The following is a 20,406-nucleotide window of genomic DNA, read 5'->3' on the forward strand; positions in this document are numbered from 1 at the left end:
CCTCATCTTGGCAGGATATGGCGTCTGGAAACGTATCTGTTTCTCATTGAGAGTTTTCTTTATATCTTTGTACTCTCTGAGTTTATTGTTCACCTCAGTAGGAAAGTCGTGTGCAAACGCGACCACTTTTCCTTCACAGGTGATCTTCTTTGCCCAGGCTGTTTTAAGTATTTTGTCCTTGATGTCGTATCTCTGGAAATTAACCAGAATGGATCTTGACACGGTTTCATCTTGAGGTTTAGGGCCGATTGACCGGTGGGCTCACTGAATTTGCAGATCATCATTCCTGTCAAGTGCCACCTCCGTCTTCAGAAAATGATCAATGAATGTTAGCATTGAGCTTCCTTCTGTGCCTTCCTTAATGCCGTATATGCGGATGTTATTACGGCGCGACCTTCCTTCTAGGTCCGTTACTTTGGCTTGAAGGAGTCTCTGTTGTCTGGGAGAATAAAGCAGGGCGTCCCTTAACTCAGTGTTAGCTGTCTCCGTTTCTTCCACCCGTTGTTCTACTTCGGTTAACCTTGTACCGTGGTTGCGGACATCCCCGACGACACTTTGTAACTTTTGATTTATCTCTGTCCTGAAACTGTTGAATTCCTGTTGTTTTTTTCAGGTTTTGTATATCTCTGCCCAGGTTTTGGATAGCTTTAGCGGTAGTAAAGTCCTCCTCCTTGCCGCTAGGTTCCATCCTTCCCATGCTGGTTTTGTCATCGTTCGTTGTTGTCTTTTCTTTTCTCTCGTCGTGGTCTTTGTTTTTCCCCGAAATTTTCTTGCTTCTAACCACACTCATTCTGGGTCATTTTAGTTTCTTGTAAGAGCAATACTCGTGTTTTGGTGGAGTTTCTTCTAAAATTGACCGGGAGAGTTTTCGGTTTATGCCGCCATCTTGAAACTCTCACCGGAAGTCCGAAATGGATGGAATTTTAAAAGTTGTTATTGAGTCCCAAAGCCGTGTAAGGAGTGCAGGCCATCATCAACGCCTCTCCAACATCCAGGGCTTTGTGTGCAGCGTTTTGTCATTTCATCCAGGAGTAGCACATCGCCATGGGAGTGGCGGGCTCAAATACCAGCAGGGATTATCATGAGTGGAGGACACAGACAATTAGATAAAGGAGCCTGCTTTCTAAACCCCATTAACATTTAGAGCACATTGTTTTGGCAAGTCAAATGTCAAGCGAGTTATGGTTCTTTAAAACTAGGATATGCCACGTTTAACGAATGCAGTTGCATGTGGGATCAGACGTGACTTTTCAGTCAGGCGCTTTGTGCCTTTTTAAAAGTAATTTAAAAAGAAAGAAAGATTGTATTCATATCAAATGATGGAGAGGAAGACAATGGGCCTGATTCAGACTACAGTTGCGTGGGTCACACATGGATTGAGATACGAATGTTTGAGCTATTCAGACTTGGGCTACTTAATGTGCACAATGAGGACTACGGGTGTTCCTTGGCTTATCCATGGGTCTCCAAACCTGAGCTTCTTTGTGCTCCCCATTGTTGCTGTAGAAATCAGACAATGGATTTTACCCTTTTACGTCTTTTTACTGAAGCATTACCTTTAAATACCCTGTGCCTTTAATTCAGTTTTGTTTAAGATGACTGCGCACAAAGATTGAATTGGCAACTTGCCCTTGGGACAAATTTTAGATCAAAAGATGAGTTTCTTCATGAAAACTGCTCTGCACTGAAGTCATCAACAAGCCACTCTCCACTTGCATTGCTCATTGCATGTAAACTTTTTGGAAACACTTATAATGTGCTAGCAAACACTGTCAGAGAGCATGCTACAAATCTAACAAGTCAACACAGATCAGTATTCCAGCAAACAGCCATAGCAACCATCTAGTCAAAACAGAGTCAAAGGCAAATGCCACCAATTGTGTTGTTTCACCAAAAGCTGTGACTTGGACCAGCAGTATGTTTGGTTTATTTTCTTCTATTACATTACTTGCTCTTACAGTTTACAGTAAATTTGATCCACATGCATGTTGACTCTTAGATTAATACAGAACAATATGAATACAAGATGCCATTGAATCTGCTTTAATAAACACAGTTGGACATGATGTCTCTAAACAGTTCATTTCCTTGGTGTCCTTTTTCTTATACTGCCCATTTATAGTTTGAGGTTTGGCTTTAGGACTTCAAAACATTGGATTTCTGAAACCTGCAGATACTCTGTACATATTCATCACCTTCATTGGTGGAGTGCGGTGCATAAAAACAGACTTATGCGTCATACTCCACTGTTGTCTGAATCGGGCCCAATGTATTTAAAAAGGACTGGTTTCGCTGGAGAAAAGTTTCACATGCAGTAAACATATATGTGCAGACTACTCTAAGCAAGGATGTATGTATATCAGGGTGTACTGAAGTGATCAAAAGCTCCACTGAAATTCTGCATGTGTTCATTCCAGGGAGCAAATCCTTACCCCTGGCCCATGTTCTCATGCTACCCTCTGCCTCAATGCTACACCTTGGACACCCCAAAGACCAACCACAGCAAACAGGGTAAGACGAACACTGATTGAAAAAGCCTGTATAAACCACTGTATTTTTGAGTTGTAGTTTTATTTATCTATTTCTTTGTCATATAGACTCTGAGATCAGTGCATTTTTGGCGTCATCTAAAGACACGGAGAAGGAGGAGAGCTGGATGGAGATCTGCCGGAGACAGTACTGCAAAGTCATGACCACCAAGCCCAACATCCTCACTGGAACTGGTAGGTCATTGGATGGCTATGGAAGTTAATCAGTTTTCCAGTCTCCACAAAGTTTCATGCAAATCCATTCATAACTTTTGGAGTTATCCCACTAACAGACAAGCAGACAGACAATCAGACAGACGGAACGGGGTGAAACATAACCCTCGTCCAACTCAGTTGGTGGAGGTAATAATGGTCATATGGATGGGTTAATATCTTGGCCAGTAGGTTCGACTGAGTCATGGCCACGACTGAATTAAGGAATGAATACCTGGGAAATTTCTAAACACACAAGAATAAGACTCCATATGAGGAAAAATAAACTAAACTAATACATCAAATATAGCAGAAATAAAACTGTGATTCATGATGCTAGACCCATGTTGGGCTTTGATAGGGGCAGGTTTGGTTATTAGCAATTAATAATTAATAATTGTGAAATTATTAATATTCATAAAATTATTGACGGGAGTCAATATAAACGGGGCACCACCCTGGAATCAGGGACCAATAACCGAACCTTCAATACAGTCTCAGAATGGCTGTTCACCCCCAAATGACAGTTTTTAAGGACCACTGTACATTTATGAGTGAACAGTGAAGGGTGAATTCGTACACAGGCCCTCACAACCAGCAGTTATTGCAACACATATGCACAAGGAATCACAGACAACTTCTCTTTAAAAGTATAATGGAGTTTTATTTAACTTTAGCAATATCAATCAATAATCAATAACACTGCAGTTAATCAACAACTTATTATACAACTATAACTATCAGTCTAACTAACAAGCATAAAGGCACAAACAGCATATGGCACGTATGGAGGCGTGCGTGTGTGTGTGTGTGTGTGTGTGTGTGTGTGTGAGAGTGAGAGTGAGAGAGAGAGAGAGAGAGAGAGAGAGAGAGAGAGAGAGAGAGAGAGAGAGAGAGAGAGAGAGAGAGAGCGAGCGAGCGAGCAAGATGGCGGACGTGACCACGTGAGTGGGACGTCTCGCGAGAGTTCAAGATGGCGGACGTGACCACGTGAGTGGGACGTCTCGCGAGAGTTCAAGATGGCGGCTGTGACCGCGCAGTTTGAACAAAGGGGGTTTTGGAACCAAGATGGAGTTGGAGTTAGGCAGCTAAACCAACACCATCTAATTCTAAAGTAGCAATGAATGTGTAATGAGATGTGGGTGTGTGTGTGTGTGGGTTAGTAAGGGAGAGAGAGAGAGAGACAGAGAGAGAGAAAGGGGGAAACACTCAGGGTAAACCTAGAGGTTCTACTCGCTGTCTAGAGACACAACAATAGCCTTTTACCACACAGGAACTCAGGGTACGACTTGGAAATAGTACGCCGGGTTACTGGTCTTTGAACTGGTAAAAGGCAGTATATTGGCTTTATACGGTGGCTACCAACATGGATGCAAGCTCAGCGGCATGCAATTGAACACAAATCAGCTTCACATTAACACAATCAAATTAAGCAGCAAGCATAATGATTGAGGTATTATTCATACAGCATAATATGGACGCGGCGGTCCGATGTGCTTCCCAATACGCACAAATACAGCTTCTGATCAGTAAACTTATTCAACACACCTATTCTAGTCTCTGCCCAGAACCAAAGCCTCTTACTTGGGATTCACTCTCGAGTGATTGGTGTGTGTTTGAGTCCGTCTTATCGATTCCAGGGGGTTTCCCAGGATATCTGCGGGACCGTTATCTCTCCGTGCACGGAACAACGGCCAGCTGGCTTTCCTCGTAGGCAGCGAAGATGTCAGCCAGGAGTCGACCTGGTTGAAGAAACGTATCCTTACGTTGTCTTCTTGGAGGGAAGGAGTGTCCTTAGCTGTATTCTCTTCCAGTCCACTTCTGCAGGTCTGCTACACACGGCAGTGCGTGTAAGGAGTTAGAATGCCGGATGCACAAACAGCTAATCTAATCCTTCTGGATCCAACAGTGTTATGGCTAACACTAAACAGTCTGGTCTCGTCCCGCGAGTTGAAGACTGCGCCTCGGCTAAACAAAAGAATAGTTCGAACGTTTCAGGTACCACCTTGTTTAGCAACGGGGTCGCAATAAGGGGCCATGAGGAAAGGTATCTCTGGAATTTATACTCTTGGTGACGTCATGGGGACATCCCGGGGTTCTCCCGAGTCTCGTCCAATGAGAGACCAGAGGTTGGGTTTCAGCCAGTTCGCACCTAGGTGTGAACTTCAGGGCCTGTTGGAATTTTAGCGCTGCTTTCCTTTGTTTAAGGTCCTAGCCCAGCGGGTGGGCTAGAGTTCAGGTTTCTGATTCCCTTGTTAGGCCGGTGTTTTAGGCTTTCAATCTTACATGTAGGCCTTTCCTTTGTTTGACCACATGGCCTGGCCCAACATCCCCCCTTTGGTCTGAAGAGTGGGGTGCTGGCCGCAGTCTTTAGAGCAACTCAAGGGCCGGACAGTTCATATAGGTGTAATCCTGAGGGTTACGCAATCCATATGTTCCTGAGGATAGGAGAAAATGGGAACAGTCCATACAGTTCATAGAGTTCACAAGTTCACAGAGGGCTCTGGTGTCTGGGCAGACAGTGAGGCAAGGTCTGGGCAGAGTTTTTACTTTTCTAACTACAATGAACAAACACATCAAACACAGGCATCCACATCCTAAGTAAGCAATATATATTAACCCCAACACAATCCTTTGCTGCTTTTGATCCCTGTAAGGAATTCTAAGAAAAGGGAGGAAAAGGAAAAAGGAAAGGTGGTTAGTGGTTAGTAGGCTTACTCCTTGAAAGTATTGGAGCTGGCCAGTGTGATGGTCTCAGACTGGTGTGCGAATCGTGGTGACACGAACAGTCCAGTCTGGCTTGTAGCTTCCGGATGTATTTATACATGAAGTGTGCGACAATAGCAGTGATGATTCAACCACTAAGGAGGATGTGGTAGTGAGTCCAGTCGGTTTGAGACTGAACTGCACCAATTTAGTCCCTTCAGCCAGAAGCTGCTGCTGAAGGGCGTTGTTGATTGCCGTTGAAGTTCCTAGGGCCTATGAAAAATAGGAAATTGCACTGCCAAGACTATATGCCAGATGTACCTGTGAGGGTTGCACAACAGTGGTAGTAGCTGATTTTAAGATTTGTTCAACAAGGTCTAGGGAGACCAGATAGGATGGAATCCTTCCACCACTCAGACTGTTGGCTGAGGAGCTTACTTCCCTAGTGAGGTCCTGCATCAAATCTCTAACTACCAATAGGTTATGTCTTCCTGGACAACTTTTGACAGAGTCTCTAAGGCATGCAAGGTGTTGTTGAGGAGAGCGGAGTGGAGGTTCGCCGCGACTATGGTACCCTGCAGGGTTTTACCAAAGATTATTACCAGGGGGAGGGGGATAAGGTTAGGAGCTAGTGCATGCCGGCGGAGTGAGTTGGGGCATGCGACTCCCCCTTGTGGTCCTACTGGGGTGCGTCCTCCTCCTATTGGAGTGGAGCCAGCTCCCCCCTTTCGGGTGTAGAGCCTGCCCCTCCTCCTGGGAGTAAGAACGGCTTGTAGGGTTTGACCAGGATCTGGACCAGAAGGTAGGTTGAACGACTGTTCAACTCAAGAAGGGGCGTGCCGCAGACTGTCAAGTGGAGTTCCCAGAAATGGGGCAAAGGTTGAAAGAATGCCTGTGTGCCAGGCATCTTCTGCCCTTTAAGAGTCACGAGGCGGATGGGGACACCTGCTGTTCGCGCGGGGATTGTCACATCAAGCTCGCTGGCAACTTGACACGCCTGGGGAATGGTCTGCCCTGATGTTATATGTTCTGGTTCAGTGGTCGGGGAATAGCTTATAGCGTCAGCTTGGGACCACAGGACCTGGTTGACTGTGTCCCGCTGGGCGCCGAACCTGACAAGAGGGTCCGCCCCTAAGAAGAATGGGGGACGGAGCTGAGGAACCACGCGCACAAAGCATTCGACCTGTTTTCTCCCAATCTGGATAGAGAGGGCGCATACTCCAATCGCCTTACAGAGAGTCTGTGGTGACTCTGCTGAAAGGAGGCGGTGGCTTTGCGGTGCGAAGGCTGGCGGAGGGTTCGGTCGGCACAGGTCATTGTGCAGGTCCTGACTGATGGCGGATTTCTCGGACCAGGGCGCTAGGAGCGCGTCCGGGGTCGTGAGACCGTTGAGGTGTACACCTCCGACCACACGGGGGCTGTACAGTGCTGCATTAGTGTTCTTCAACGAGCACAAGAAAGACCTGTGATTGTGAAACAGGTTCAGGTTGCCAGCCTGCGGCGGACGTGGGCTCACGGGCGGCCTAGAAGACTCGGAGCCAGGATCAGGCTCCGAAAGAGGCATGAGCATCGGCAAGCCTTTGGTGATGGGCGACTTGTTCTGAGTGTAGCTGGTGATGCTAACGTTGCAGGACTCGACTGGGAGTGGTTTGCCGAGGGAACACATCGCTCTGGCGACCTTCGCAAAGGTGTTGGAACACATCAAGCTGATCTCGGAACCGGAATCGAGCAAGGCGAGGGTGCTTACACACCTTTCTATTTCCACGGAGGTGTATATGTGTCGGGCGTTGCCCTTGCGGACAAGGTCGCCCAAGAAGGTTAAGAAAGGTGGATGAGGGACGTTTGGAGTGGTTGCACTGGGGAGAGCCCTGGGCTTTGGTTCTGGTTCTCGGGGCGGCCGTCGGCCGTCCGAGTCATCCGGAGCTCCCGAGTCACTCAGGTCGCCATAGCGATGAGGACTAATTCTTCCCCTTCTTGGTGGGGAGGGAGCTCGGTCACGGTGTGGGCGTGAAAGGTGCGACGCGTAAGGCTCACCGGTTGTCGGGGACTCCAAGTCCCTTCGACCACTCGGTAGTCGCATGTACTCCTCCTCCCTCCGCGGGGGGGATGGAGTTTGATCACGGCGCAGTCGCAAACTGCGTGACACGTAGGGCTCACTAGTGGGCAAGGGCTCGAAACCACTTTGTCCACTCAGGAGTTGAGTGCGTTCCTCCCCCCTTCGCGGTGGGGAAGGAGTCCGGTCAAGGCACGGAACGGCATGGCAGAGGCTGGGCCGGGGTACGTCCCAGGGGGGTATGGCGCTTAGCTCCACCTGGCGGCTTGCCGGTGGAGGTGCTCTATAGTTATCCAATGTGATGAACTCAGAGACTGCGCTTTCAGGAGCTCCCAGGCTCTTGGGCATGGTCTCCGGATTGGCGGGGGTGGCCTGGTTGCTTGGTTGGCCACTTTCAAGCCGTTGGGTAAGAACCATTTCTCGTTTTTGAGCGGCCTGAGGTTCTTGACGCAGCCGGCTGGTCTCAGCTGGGTCGTCTGGGTTTCCTCTGACCGGGTTTGGACCAGGTGGGTCGAAGAGAGAACCCGTTGGGGAACCAGAGGTGGTGACAGGTGTTTCCTGACCAGGGGCGTCGGCAAATGTACTTACTTGACCGACCTGAGGTTCTTCGCTTCTGGTCTCTGCTGGCCGTAGGGCAGCCTGGAGCTGCTTGACCAGATCCTCACTGTGCCTCCTCATCCGAGAGTTATCTGATTTTGTGTTTTCTAATCGTTGACGCAGGTGATGATAGTCTTGCCTTATGTGGGCAAACATCTCTTCACGCGCTACAGCCTGTAGCTGTACTTTACGCTGGTGAAGGAGGTTTATCCGCCCAAGCACTTCCTGCTTGGTGAGCGGAGGTGACCTCGCTGTTGGGTGGTTAACATAACCTATGAGCTTCTTTAGCTCCTCCTCACACTCGCTAAGCGTATAGCTCTTGAGGTTGTTCCTTTCCTCAAGGGTGAGGGAAATAAGACCGGCGACCACATCCAGCAGTTCTGGATTGTCTACCTCCCAGGGAGCTGCAGCTCCAGACGCGGAGGGGTCTTGGCTACTCATTGTTATCTTTCCTGATCAACACGTTTAGTAGCCCACTCCTTTGTTATGACAAGGAGTGTCGCTGTGATACCAACAAACACACAGGGGAGAGGCTTTAGACCTGTGGTTTGTAAGCTGAAATGTTAAAGCTAGTTACTCTCTGCTGTCTATCCTATTAGGACGTTAATGAGGTGACCTCAGTAGCTCTGATAAGTAACAGCTATGTTAGTGTTAGAGTATGTCCAACTCAAGCTCAATCTGACAACTCAATAATTATCAAGTAATTTATCAATTACCAACCACTTGTACACACTGAAGCAATCCACAAACCACAACTGGCTATATGCTTGGCAAGTCACACAAAATGTTAATTTCCAAAAATAAAAATTTCAAAATTTTTTAAAATTCCAAAAAATTAAAATTTCAAAAATTTCAAAAATTTTTAAAATTCCAAAAAATTAAAATTTAAAAATTCAAAATTCTGGATTATTATGCATAAATATTGCAATAATACTGGTATTAGAAGACCTCACACGGGGCACCATTTGTTGGGCTTTGATAGGGGCAGGTTTGGTTATTAGCAATTAATAATTAATAATTGTGAAATTATTAATATTCATAAAATTATTGACGGGAGTCAATATAAACGGGGCACCACCCTGGAATCAGGGACCAATAACCGAACCTTCAATACAGTCTCAGAATGGCTGTTCACCCCCAAATGACAGTTTTTAAGGACCACTGTACATTTATGAGTGAACAGTGAAGGGTGAATTCGTACACAGGCCCTCACAACCAGCAGTTATTGCAACACATATGCACAAGGAATCACAGACAACTTCTCTTTAAAAGTATAATGGAGTTTTATTTAACTTTAGCAATATCAATCAATAATCAATAACACTGCAGTTAATCAACAACTTATTACACAACTATAACTATCAGTCTAACTAACAAGCATAAAGGCACAAACAGCATATGGCACGTATGGAGGCGTGCGTGTGTGTGTGTGTGTGTGTGTGTGTGTGTGTGTGTGTGTGTGTGTGTGTGAGAGAGAGAGAGAGAGAGAGAGAGAGAGAGAGAGAGAGAGAGAGAGAGAGAGAGAGAGCGCAAGATGGCGGACGTGACCACGTGAGTGGGACGTCTCGCGAGAGTTCAAGATGGCGGCTGTGACCGCGCAGTTTGAACAAAGGGGGTTTTGGAACCAAGATGGAGTTGGAGTTAGGCAGCTAAACCAACACCATCTAATTCTAAAGTAGCAATGAATGTGTAATGAGATGTGGGTGTGTGTGTGTGTGGGTTAGTAAGGGAGAGAGAGAGAGAGAGAGAGAGAGAGAAAGGGGGAAACACTCAGGGTAAACCTAGAGGTTCTACTCGCCGTCTAGAGACACAACAATAGCCTTTTACCACACAGGAACTCGGGGTACGACTTGGAAATAGTACGCCGGGTTACTGGTCTTTGAACTGGTAAAAGGCAGTATATTGGCTTTATACGGTGGCTACCAACATGGATGCAAGCTCAGCGGCATGCAATTGAACACAAATCAGCTTCACATTAACACAATCAAATTAAGCAGCAAGCATAATGATTGAGGTATTATTCATACAGCATAATATGGACGCGGCGGTCCGATGTGCTTCCCAATACGCACAAATACAGCTTCTGATCAGTAAGCTTATTCAACACACCTATTCTAGTCTCTGCCCAGAACCAAAGCCTCTTACTTGGGATTCACTCTCGAGTGATTGGTGTGTGTTTGAGTCCGTCTTATCGATTCCAGGGGGTTTCCCAGGATATCTGCGGGACCGTTATCTCTCCGTGCACGGAACAACGGCCAGCTGGCTTTCCTCGTAGGCAGCGAAGATGTCAGCCAGGAGTCGACTTGGTGGAAGAAACGTATCCTTACGTTGTCTTCTTGGAGGGAAGGAGTGTCCTTAGCTGTATTCTCTTCCAGTCCACTTCTGCAGGTCTGCTACACACGGCAGTGCGTGTAAGGAGTTAGAATGCCGGATGCACAAACAGCTAATCTAATCCTTCTGGATCCAACAGTGTTATGGCTAACACTAAACAGTCTGGTCTCGTCCCGCGAGTTGAAGACTGCGCCTCGGCTAAACAAAAGAATAGTTCGAACGTTTCAGGTACCACCTTGTTTAGCAACGGGGTCGCAATAAGGGGCCATGAGGAAAGGTATCTCTGGAATTTATACTCTTGGTGACGTCATGGGGACATCCCGGGGTTCTCCCGAGTCTCGTCCAATGAGAGACCAGAGGTTGGGTTTCAGCCAGTTTGCACCTAGGTGTGAACTTCAGGGCCTGTTGGAATTTTGGCGCTGCTTTCCTTTGTTTAAGGTCCTAGCCCAGCGGGTGGGCTAGAGTTCAGGTTTCTGATTCCCTTGTTAGGCCGGTGTTTTAGGCTTTCAATCTTACATGTAGGCCTTTCCTTTGTTTGACCACATGGCCTGGCCCAACACCCACATATACATAGCAGTTGGTTAATAGCAAGCATACTGCATTAAAGGCACTCGCCGGACATTCACACAGATTTTGTTCTGAAAGAAAACATAAAAAAGGCTTCTGGTGATTCACACTCACAATACAATTGATGGGAATAAAAATAAAGTTTAAAGACTAGCTAAACACCAAACCTTGCCACGTGGGAGTGTATGGGTGAATAATGATGAGGCGACATAAACTTTATTGTCCCTCGAGGGGAAATTAGTTTTGGACTCGGTGCTGCTGTTAAAAAAAAAAAAATCAAAACAGGCTTTAACAGACAGTGCAAGACAAACTAACAGCACCCTGGGCGTTTAAGGCCTACTGGATACCGACGCAAATCAATTTTTGTTAACCTGCATTTGGGAACCCTGAAATGTGGGAACCCTAATGCAATATTGTTTTTCATTAGCTGCGCTGATGTTGTTATATACACTCGCTTTTATTTCATTTGTTGTAATGGTTAAAGCGAAGCAAATTTATGTCCGCTTTATTTCAAGCAATTTAATTTAATAGTCTTTCAAAGTAAAACATAATAGGGAGTATATGCACATAGTAGGGAGTATATGCACATATAAGCTGTATACTGACTTATTCTGCTGGGACTTTGCCCTATATGTAGAGGTAAAAAAAGTAGACTGCCAACAGTATCTGTAACACTGTTGCAGATAGTATAGCTTATATGTGCTTGTCATTCTCACCTTCTGATCACCCTATAACATGTACTAGTTATGTTCAAAATAGAAAATACAAACATATTTTTCCTCTGCATACAAGCCAAACATGGTTGCCCATCATGAATAATATAAATATATATTCATTCTTTAAGCTGAAGTTATGGCTCATTGTAATTGCTTCTAAGGGAAAGGTTTTAAATGTCCAAACATCTGAGCATATATTCTTTTACAATGGATTGGAAAATATTTATCCAATTGATTCACTTTTGTGAATGCAGCATCCAGTTGTAGAGTGTAGGCAGTTCATATATCTGTTAAAACTGGCCACTCTGTAACTCATTTTATTCCAGCAGATAGATATAGCAAAGTTTTATATTTTGGTTATCATTTGTGTCTGCCTCAGCTCTTCAGGTTGTCTGAAGAGAAGAATTGGAATTGAGAAGTTTTGAGCTAGGTCTCTGCACATACAGTATTTCTGTACAGTCTAATATGAAAAGGGCAACTCCAAACCGCAAAAAAACCTATTCCTAGAAACTTGCCCGCATAGTGGCAAGCTTCAAACCCTCCTCTTGCGGATATCTCTGTTCTAAACATGCATGGAGGTCAAATCTATTCTGCCTGGCAGGAGAAGGATGCAGGTTTCCCCACAGTGTAAGAGTGCTGCTAGTTAAATCAGAGAAATGCAGCTTCAGGATGCTGGTGGTGAATTTTTCACAGGGCATATATTTCATGAGGGTTGCAGATAGATGCCCTTTAGAGACAATACTGAAAAGTCAAGATCACCAAACTCAGGTTCCTCGATGGACCTGAGAAGTCATGGTGTGGAATTGAGAAGAAATGGGAGAGGGATAAGAGAGGAATGAGTGGAGGAGAAAGAGTGGAGGAGAAATCACATAAATAAATACATGAACCAGGAGCTGGTAGGTCATACTAATTATATTCATAGTATTCCCATGATGTCACATGTATTTCCTACCATAATGGATTGCTTGCCTCTTCTTCTGTCTGCTGATAGGCCACAAATATATAGATATTTGTAGATAGATTCATATTGAGTTTTCTACTCACCAAGAAAACAAAGTTAGTCATATTCTCATATTCTCATATTAGTTAACCTTCAAGAACAAAGTGTATCAATCACTGATACCTGTTAACAACCACTATGAATTGGCATTGATGGCTAATTTCCCTGTTAGGAGTAAATAGCTAGGATTGAAGAAAGAACAAAACATCCAAATGAATGAAGTCAGACGAGCTTGCCATTAATGCATATATGCTGCACAGTGATTGGCTCCTTTCATCAGTCAGCTGTTGAACTCTAAAAGCGTCATCTCTCCACTGTGGCACTCATTAAAGGCTTTTCATACAGTAGAAGACATGATTAGGATTTACTGGATGTTCCGCTCGCCTCTTCACTCGTCACTTCTTTAACCTTGAAAAACCCTGCATTTCACTAAAGGAAATGGAAGCATTTACAGGCTGAACCTAGTTCCACTTCCTATGTCTGGCTCTTCACATGAAGAAGCCATGATTAGCACTTGTGTCTTCCACAGGGTTCTATTCTGCTGCGAGTCAGGAAACTATCTCTTCATCAAAACACTGATTGTATGTTTAACCGCTTGCGACTCTGCCGGCTTATTGCTTGTTCAATCGCTCTCCTTCTGCAGCATGTTAATGAAAGCCTGAAATGCGTTCGTAACGTGCGCAGATTCACAGAGCTGAATTTTGAATCATAGCAGCTTTTCACGGAAGAACTTATGATCTAATCTAATGGCCTATTGCAGTAAGTGTTCATTTGGCTCCACTGTGCTGTGTAGCAGTGATCACTCTTCACAGAAGCAATCACTGGTTCATCGCACGTTCAGCGTTAGCATGAACACGACTTAATCGTAGGCCTATTTCACTCAGCATTGCATACAGGAGTTTTTATGTTGACTTTTTAGTTATGGAGGAGGAGAGCTGGTTCTGTGTGAAGTGCTAAGCTGGAAACGAACACATAGGCACACGTTTCATCTGATAACAAAGCAGCAGCGGTGTGACACCGAGGATTGAGGACCTTTGATGTCGCTCAGCAACGTGCTCCTTCTCTCTTCATGTATGGAAAACCCTTCAAGATGTCTGATTACCTGCGTGTGAGTGTGTGTGAGTAGACGCACAGAGACCTACTGTGCTGCTTTTATCTGTATTAGCACTGAAGTCTGGATGTGTTTTACAACTTCTGCAATATAGTTCAGACCATGGAACTTGTTCTGACGCACAGTGAAAGCATGAAGGTTTGATTTCCAGTGCGTGACACGTGCCTCTTTAACATGGTTGATATTATGTGATATACAATAGCTCATTGGTATGAACTGTTGAGTTGAAATGCCAATGCAAATGGAAGTAGGAAGTCAATGGCCAGTGACCGCCAATTACACATGAACTAAATATGCATCAAATTGCTATTTGAATGGATTCAATTAAGTGTCTGCAGTGGTGGGAGTGGACTATAAAAAAGATGCAGGTACTTAACATATTGGCCTTTCAGTGCGCACATGGGCGAACCCAGGGGAATTAAGCTCGGTACTGCTATTCATTATATAAAAGACAGACATTGTTGATGTTCATATACTGTATATTCTGTCTGTATTAAAAAGTAACTAACAGTGGCAATCAGTCATGTCATGCTTCCCAAGATTTTAGCTTAGGTATGATATTCGTATGCAAAGAAAATATTTCTGACCTGAATCGTTGCTGCGTTAATTACATCTGAATGAAATAACACAGATGAAAAATATGCATTGTCTAGGAGCGCAGAGAGGGATACATTTGGGATAATAAAGTTGCCAAGTTAGCAAGCTGTTTTATGTACTTGGAAGAGCGAACGGAGTTTTATGGAAAATTCACATCAAAAGAAAGTGTTCCATTCCAATGTCTAATAAACTGAAAACCACCGTGACAACCTCTCTGGGGAACTGAAGCACCTCCAATTCGAAGCCAAAATAGTATTGAGGAGTGCTTTGGGTAGAATGCTCCTTAAGAGTATAGTGAAGTAATGATAGCAGTATTCCTTTGCAGTGGTATAGTACCTGTGAGTGTGCGATGAAAGGGTACATATGTAGAGAAGGGGTCTTTCTCAATTTCTCAATGCGTTCTTGTTCGTTTTTGCATCTTCCATGACGCATTTGATGATTTGAAAGCACAATTCCAAATCAAAATATGGATAAAGACCCCAGAAATGTACTTGTCCAATAAGTACTTATTAAAGGAAATGCTTCAAGTAACTGATAAAGGTATAATCAATTTGGATTTCCAGTAGAACTAAAGCTTAAGCTGTTGATAGGGTTGTTGATTGATGACTTGGCCGGGTGCTGAGATTTCTGGCTTTCAAAAGTGACTTTTGAACACCCCCCAAAAACACACACACACACACACACACACTTGCATTTTCAACTGCTCAATTTTTTTTTTTTTTTTTTTTTTTTAACCATCAATGATGGAAGACGGTGCTATGAATGAGCATATGGCCTAGCAACATATTTCAACTACAAAGGCTAAAAAGCATAGTCTTCAAGTCAAAACAAACCACAAAGTCAAAAACCACATACTATGTAAATGGGATGTTAGATAGCATACAGAACAGTATTTACCCTAAAAGTAGTTCTAAACTCGAAAATTAAAAACTTGAGGTGTTGGAGTTTGTAAATTGTATTTTCTTTGAACCTGAACTTTATCATAGCCGTACCTGTATAACCTTTGCGTGTGTCTTTTTCCCCTCAGTGCTGGCTGACCTTCTGGAGAAGGTGGTGGCCCATCTATCCAACTCTGCCACAGAGCGCTTCTTCTCTCCCGCTCCGTACAAAGGTCAGTAGAGCGGAGCAACACACCGGGTTTTATTCTTGACACCCTAAACAAAGGAGAGTAACCATGGGGCACTCTGTGGTAAGCCAGATCCGATGCACTTGTGACAGAAATATGGCTTTTGTCATCTCCTGTGTTTCCTGCTACTTCTCACTGTGCTCTCCTGGGTAACAGAAATGCCATGAAAATAATCTTTGGGTAAAAGGCGGATTTAACTCTTCTCTGGCTTCAACCTATGTGTATATCTACAGTGTATTCTAGCAGGGGTCCAAGTTGAGCATGCATCAGACTTTAGGAGCACAGTTACCTAAATCAGTGGTTCTCAACGTGGGGTCCGGGGACCACCAGGGGTCTTTGAGCGGGTTCCAGGGGGTCCCCAGCAAATTGATGACTTGTTGAACTTCACCTTTACAAGAAGTACACAATTAGAGAATGTAGAAGAATGACTATTTTGATCATAGTTTCTCTGTTATCTCTCTACCTACAATACAGATAGTCATGGAATTCTAGACAAAATCATATCTAACAATAAAAATATTCTCAGATTTGGGTCCGTGAGACAAAATCTCATTAAAATGGGGGTCCATGGCCCTAATGTGGACTAAATTAGGGGTCCTTGATATGAAAAAGGTTGAGAATCACTGACCTAAATCCCTTTCCGAAAACCTGAAATAGTTAATAGCATTAGGTCAGTGCATAGCCTATGTTGCCTGTTAGGCACAAGATAGTGGTGGTAGATTGGTAGACTGTATTTGCAACAAAATACAGAATCATGAGTACAATATAATGCTCTCACATTTTGAGTGCTGCCCCTTTAAGTGTGACGTGCAGAAGTTTCTTATCATTTTCAGAACAGTTGTTCACCTTAGGTTAAAAATTGTTGATATGCTCCCCATATGAAATGAGTGGAAGATCACAGCTGGCTGGCTATCCTGGTAGCCAGCGGGCTAAACAACCTGATCAGACTGATGGCAGCCAGAAAGTACTAATTAGCGGATAGCCAGCAATCCAGCAAACTGTACATTTTCCTCAAGGTAAGCAAGTGTTAATAGCAGAAATGTATTATTATTACTCTTATTTTTCACACTTTTTCAAAATGTGACTCGTTTGACTTTACACAACTTGCAATACCTACAGCAAGCAGTCAGCGGACTCCAGCAGCAACAATATTGTGCCTCTGTGACTGCTAAGATGTAGCAATAAATCCCCATGCTTCTAATTAGTCTTGATTGCATTGCCACTGTGCAAGGATTTTCCCTCCAAGCTAAACTTACCTGTCTTGCTATTCTCTGTGGTGCACACCTGTGGATGGAACCAGCAGGGGTAGGGCGTTTCACTGATGTGTCACAATTAAAGCTTGTTTGACTCATTTAATCTGCAGTCATCATTTGTGCAAATATGCAAATGAAAAGCGATTTAAAAAAAATAAAAAAATAAAAAATTTTAGATGCAAGGGGAGTTAGATATCAAAAATCTGAGGGGCCATTTGCAACCTCCGTTTTTAATGGGCATACTGCCAGTGAGAGGCAGGTTATAATTTGAGACTTCATATCATTTAACTGCTACCTACCATGAATGTAAGTGCTAAATATCAGCACTTGTGCTCTTGAAAGTTCTATGTTCTTAAATGTAGGAGCATATCGTCACCTTGTAACCTTGAGAAAATTCTGCAACAGATTCAAAACCAATTAGTTAACTCAAAAATGTGTGGTGGTCAAGCTAGAAACAAGGCTGTTCTTTGTAGTTCATGAAAAGTTTACATGTTGGAGATGCAAGGTTTTAGGGAAACCTATACTGGGGCAATATAGAACCCCGTTTCAGAGGGTCTGGGTAAAAGAGCCTGCATGACTCTCTCTTTGCACACTGCAACCTATTTTTTCATCAAGTTTTCCGCAAGTCTTTTGACCCAAAACACTTCAGGACCTAGAAGTGTTTTGTTTAGCTTTGAGTTGTTCAAGTAAATTATGTTGTGTGACATCAATTTTGCAAGCCGGGGTGCAGCCTAGGACCTTATGATTCCCACTTTAGATGCATTTGGCAACTTAGCCAGACAGGACATTTAGCAGCACATTCAGCCAGTTTCAGTTTTTTATACATACTGGAGAAGCTATACTGGTGGAATTAGAGTGCAGCTTAGCTTTTCAATCTGTTGTGATAAAGTGATCAAACAACATGCCCAGTGTTTTATTAACCAGCTAGTCTCTTTCTCATATCAATGTGATCTTGAACCACTGAAATCAAACAGAAAACGAGCAAAGGTAAGATCATCAAATTATCACCTTTTGCTCACTTAACCTTTCTGACCCTGCAATCTTTCAGAAATCCCAAAAATCTCTCTCCAAAAAGTTTTCACCAACAATAAAATGATTTCGGAAGAACTGCACAACCCACCTACCACATGAACCATTTGGGACCCTTGTTTTTGTGAGTATACCTGTATAATGAATTCTAACCAAGGACGGCAAAACTCCGGTCTTAAGAGGAATATCAGCACAGACCTTTGCTTCCAACTAAGAAAATTAATTATAAAAATAGACTAATCTCTTAGGTAGCCCGTGATGGTCACATCTATTATACAAAAGCCCGTTAATGCTCATCCTTCCTTTTTATGAGTGTTTGGAGTGAATCCAGCTCCCCGCGGGGTGATACAATTTATTCAGCGGTGGTTTTCACTTCAAAATAAAGAGGCAAACTGATGGATCTGGCCTCCTCCCTTCCCATCGCCTGTCTTTTCCTCTGATGGCTTTGTTATCTATAATTAATAGTGCTCAGTAAGGAGCAGACATCATCAACAGTCATATCCACCCCTACATATACCCAGGTCAAGTGTTTTGGTTTCTATGCCGACAATCATCTGGCATTGATTATCCATGATGATGATAATTTTCTTTTTTTATCTCCAGAACATTTATCAAAATTACAAAGTGCTTTACAGTATAAATAAAGATGAAAGCAATAAATAAAAAAAAAACATAGACTGAGAAGGGCTTTAGTGCTTTGAGGAGCTCTAAAAGCAGATCAAAGAGATTATTATTGCTCATAAAAGTAACTAATTGGTTGGCTACTGTTAATGTGACATATTGTCATATTGGGGCGGGACATAACGCAGAGAGGGATCATTCAAAAGCGTAAACCTATGAGATATCAGATAGGGAAAGAAAAGGCAGTTTTATTTGATGGGAAGGGTGGAGGGGCGGGACTGTTCAAAAATCTGTGATGTTTCATTGGTTGGGATTTTTACTCATGCCTCCTGGTACACGATGATGTCACCACTGAAGGTTTTCTGTTATCCAGGAGGTAAAAGTAATGAGATTTTGATAGAAAATATAAAAATATGAAAATGTTGTCTTTTTTTTAGGCCATGAATTGTCAAATAGGTGTATGGTATGATACTATAGAATGAGCTAAAAGGGCGAAAAAGTCATTTTTCATTTCAGTATGCGTTTAAGAAATGTGTTTCCTTGAATTTTGGCAATTCTTTTCACCGAGGTCTGAGAAAAATGGTACTCTTGCATTTTTAACTTACGGATTATGTTTTCGCACACAATCTTTTAATAAATCAAGGTTGACACGGAGTTTAGAGGCTTTCCATTTCCTCTCTGCTTTCCTACAGTTTCTCTTTAAGGCACGAATATTCTCAGTTTACCAGAGCAGAGAGGATTTGTTAGGTTTTTTTTTCTTTCAGCTTAAAAGCAGGTATAGAATCCAGAATGGTAGGAGCAGGTAAAATTGAAATTAGTCACAAGTTCATAAAATTCAATAAAGGCACTATTTCTACGGCATGAGGAGATGAAGGCCTTAGGGAATTTGTCATACAAATTGGCTTTCGGGTATCTTCTGTCAGCGGCTAAATGTGCGCATTAATGAATAAAGATAGTATAAGAATGAAAGTTGAGAAAGCACCTTTGTGAAGTTCTTAATAAGCAGGAAGTCTTTCGCCGTTATCTTGCTTTCTCCTTGAAGTTTGGATTCCCCCTCAGTGCCACGGCGCTCTTTCATCAGTGCTGCAGGGCTACCGTGTGCCACAGTGTACTCGGTGACTTTTACAAACTGGCCTGCACAGAAAATTCAATCTTCAACCGAGTGTGTTTTCCAGTCTTCTTTCACGTGGTCATTTTGACACGCAGCCAAGCCTCTCGCTCGCGTGTCAAGCCGGTAAAGACGGCTCCTGTGCGAGCACGTCTGTAATGAAACTCTTCACTCCGCACACTTCAGGGATCCAGAGTTTGTCAAGTGGAAATGTGCCGTTCTTGATGAAATCTACCCGAGCGACCAGAGCTCCTTGCTCCCACCAGTCTTGATAGATCTCAGAGGTTTCTGTCTCCTTGTCGAGTCACTTCCTTTATGCAAGTGTTAACCATGCGTTAGCAGCATATAGGTCAAAAGCCAAAAGGTCACACACTTTTAAAGGTCCCATATCGTGTAAAACGGGATTTCCCTTGCCTCTTTGATTATAAAGGAGTTGGATGGTCTATCTAAACATGGTGAAAGTATCGAAACGCACGGTCGCCAACTAAATCCACACAATCCATATTAGAAAAGCGAGCCTCTAAACGAGCCGTTTGGACTTCCGTAACTTTGTGGCGTCACAAAGGTTCGCTCATTATCATTTTTGTAAGAAATAATAGACTAACAAAGTGTTTTTTCAAAGCGGTTGAGCGGTTGTCATTGTTTATTACCGGAGAGTTTTCCCTACCTGTAGCCGCCGGGCTGCGGTGTCTCACGTTTCACTCTTGAAACCGTTAGCCAATCAGAACAGAGGGTCGTTAATATTAATGAGCCTTAAAGACACAGCGACAGAAACAGCCTGTTCTTAGTAAGGCTGAAGAAATGCTGGAAAATGAACGTGTAAAAATGGATTGAGAGTTTTTTTGGTACA

The 20,406-nt window shown here is 43.6% G+C and overlaps 1 protein-coding gene across 1 annotated transcript in view; it reads left to right on the top strand.

Moving 5' to 3' along the window:
- Positions 1 to 20,406, top strand: part of tbc1d32 (TBC1 domain family, member 32) — a 107,982-nt gene that overhangs the window by 50,572 nt on the left and 37,004 nt on the right. The window contains exons 24-26 of the mRNA XM_078289717.1: positions 2,418 to 2,511; positions 2,598 to 2,723; positions 15,447 to 15,530. Coding sequence (XP_078145843.1) covers positions 2,418 to 2,511; positions 2,598 to 2,723; positions 15,447 to 15,530 — 304 coding nt within the window. The remainder of the gene's footprint in view (positions 1 to 2,417; positions 2,512 to 2,597; positions 2,724 to 15,446; positions 15,531 to 20,406) is intronic.

The sequence above is a fragment of the Centroberyx gerrardi genome, chromosome 18 (assembly GCF_048128805.1).
Source record: "Centroberyx gerrardi isolate f3 chromosome 18, fCenGer3.hap1.cur.20231027, whole genome shotgun sequence".
Lineage (NCBI taxonomy): Eukaryota > Metazoa > Chordata > Actinopteri > Beryciformes > Berycidae > Centroberyx > Centroberyx gerrardi.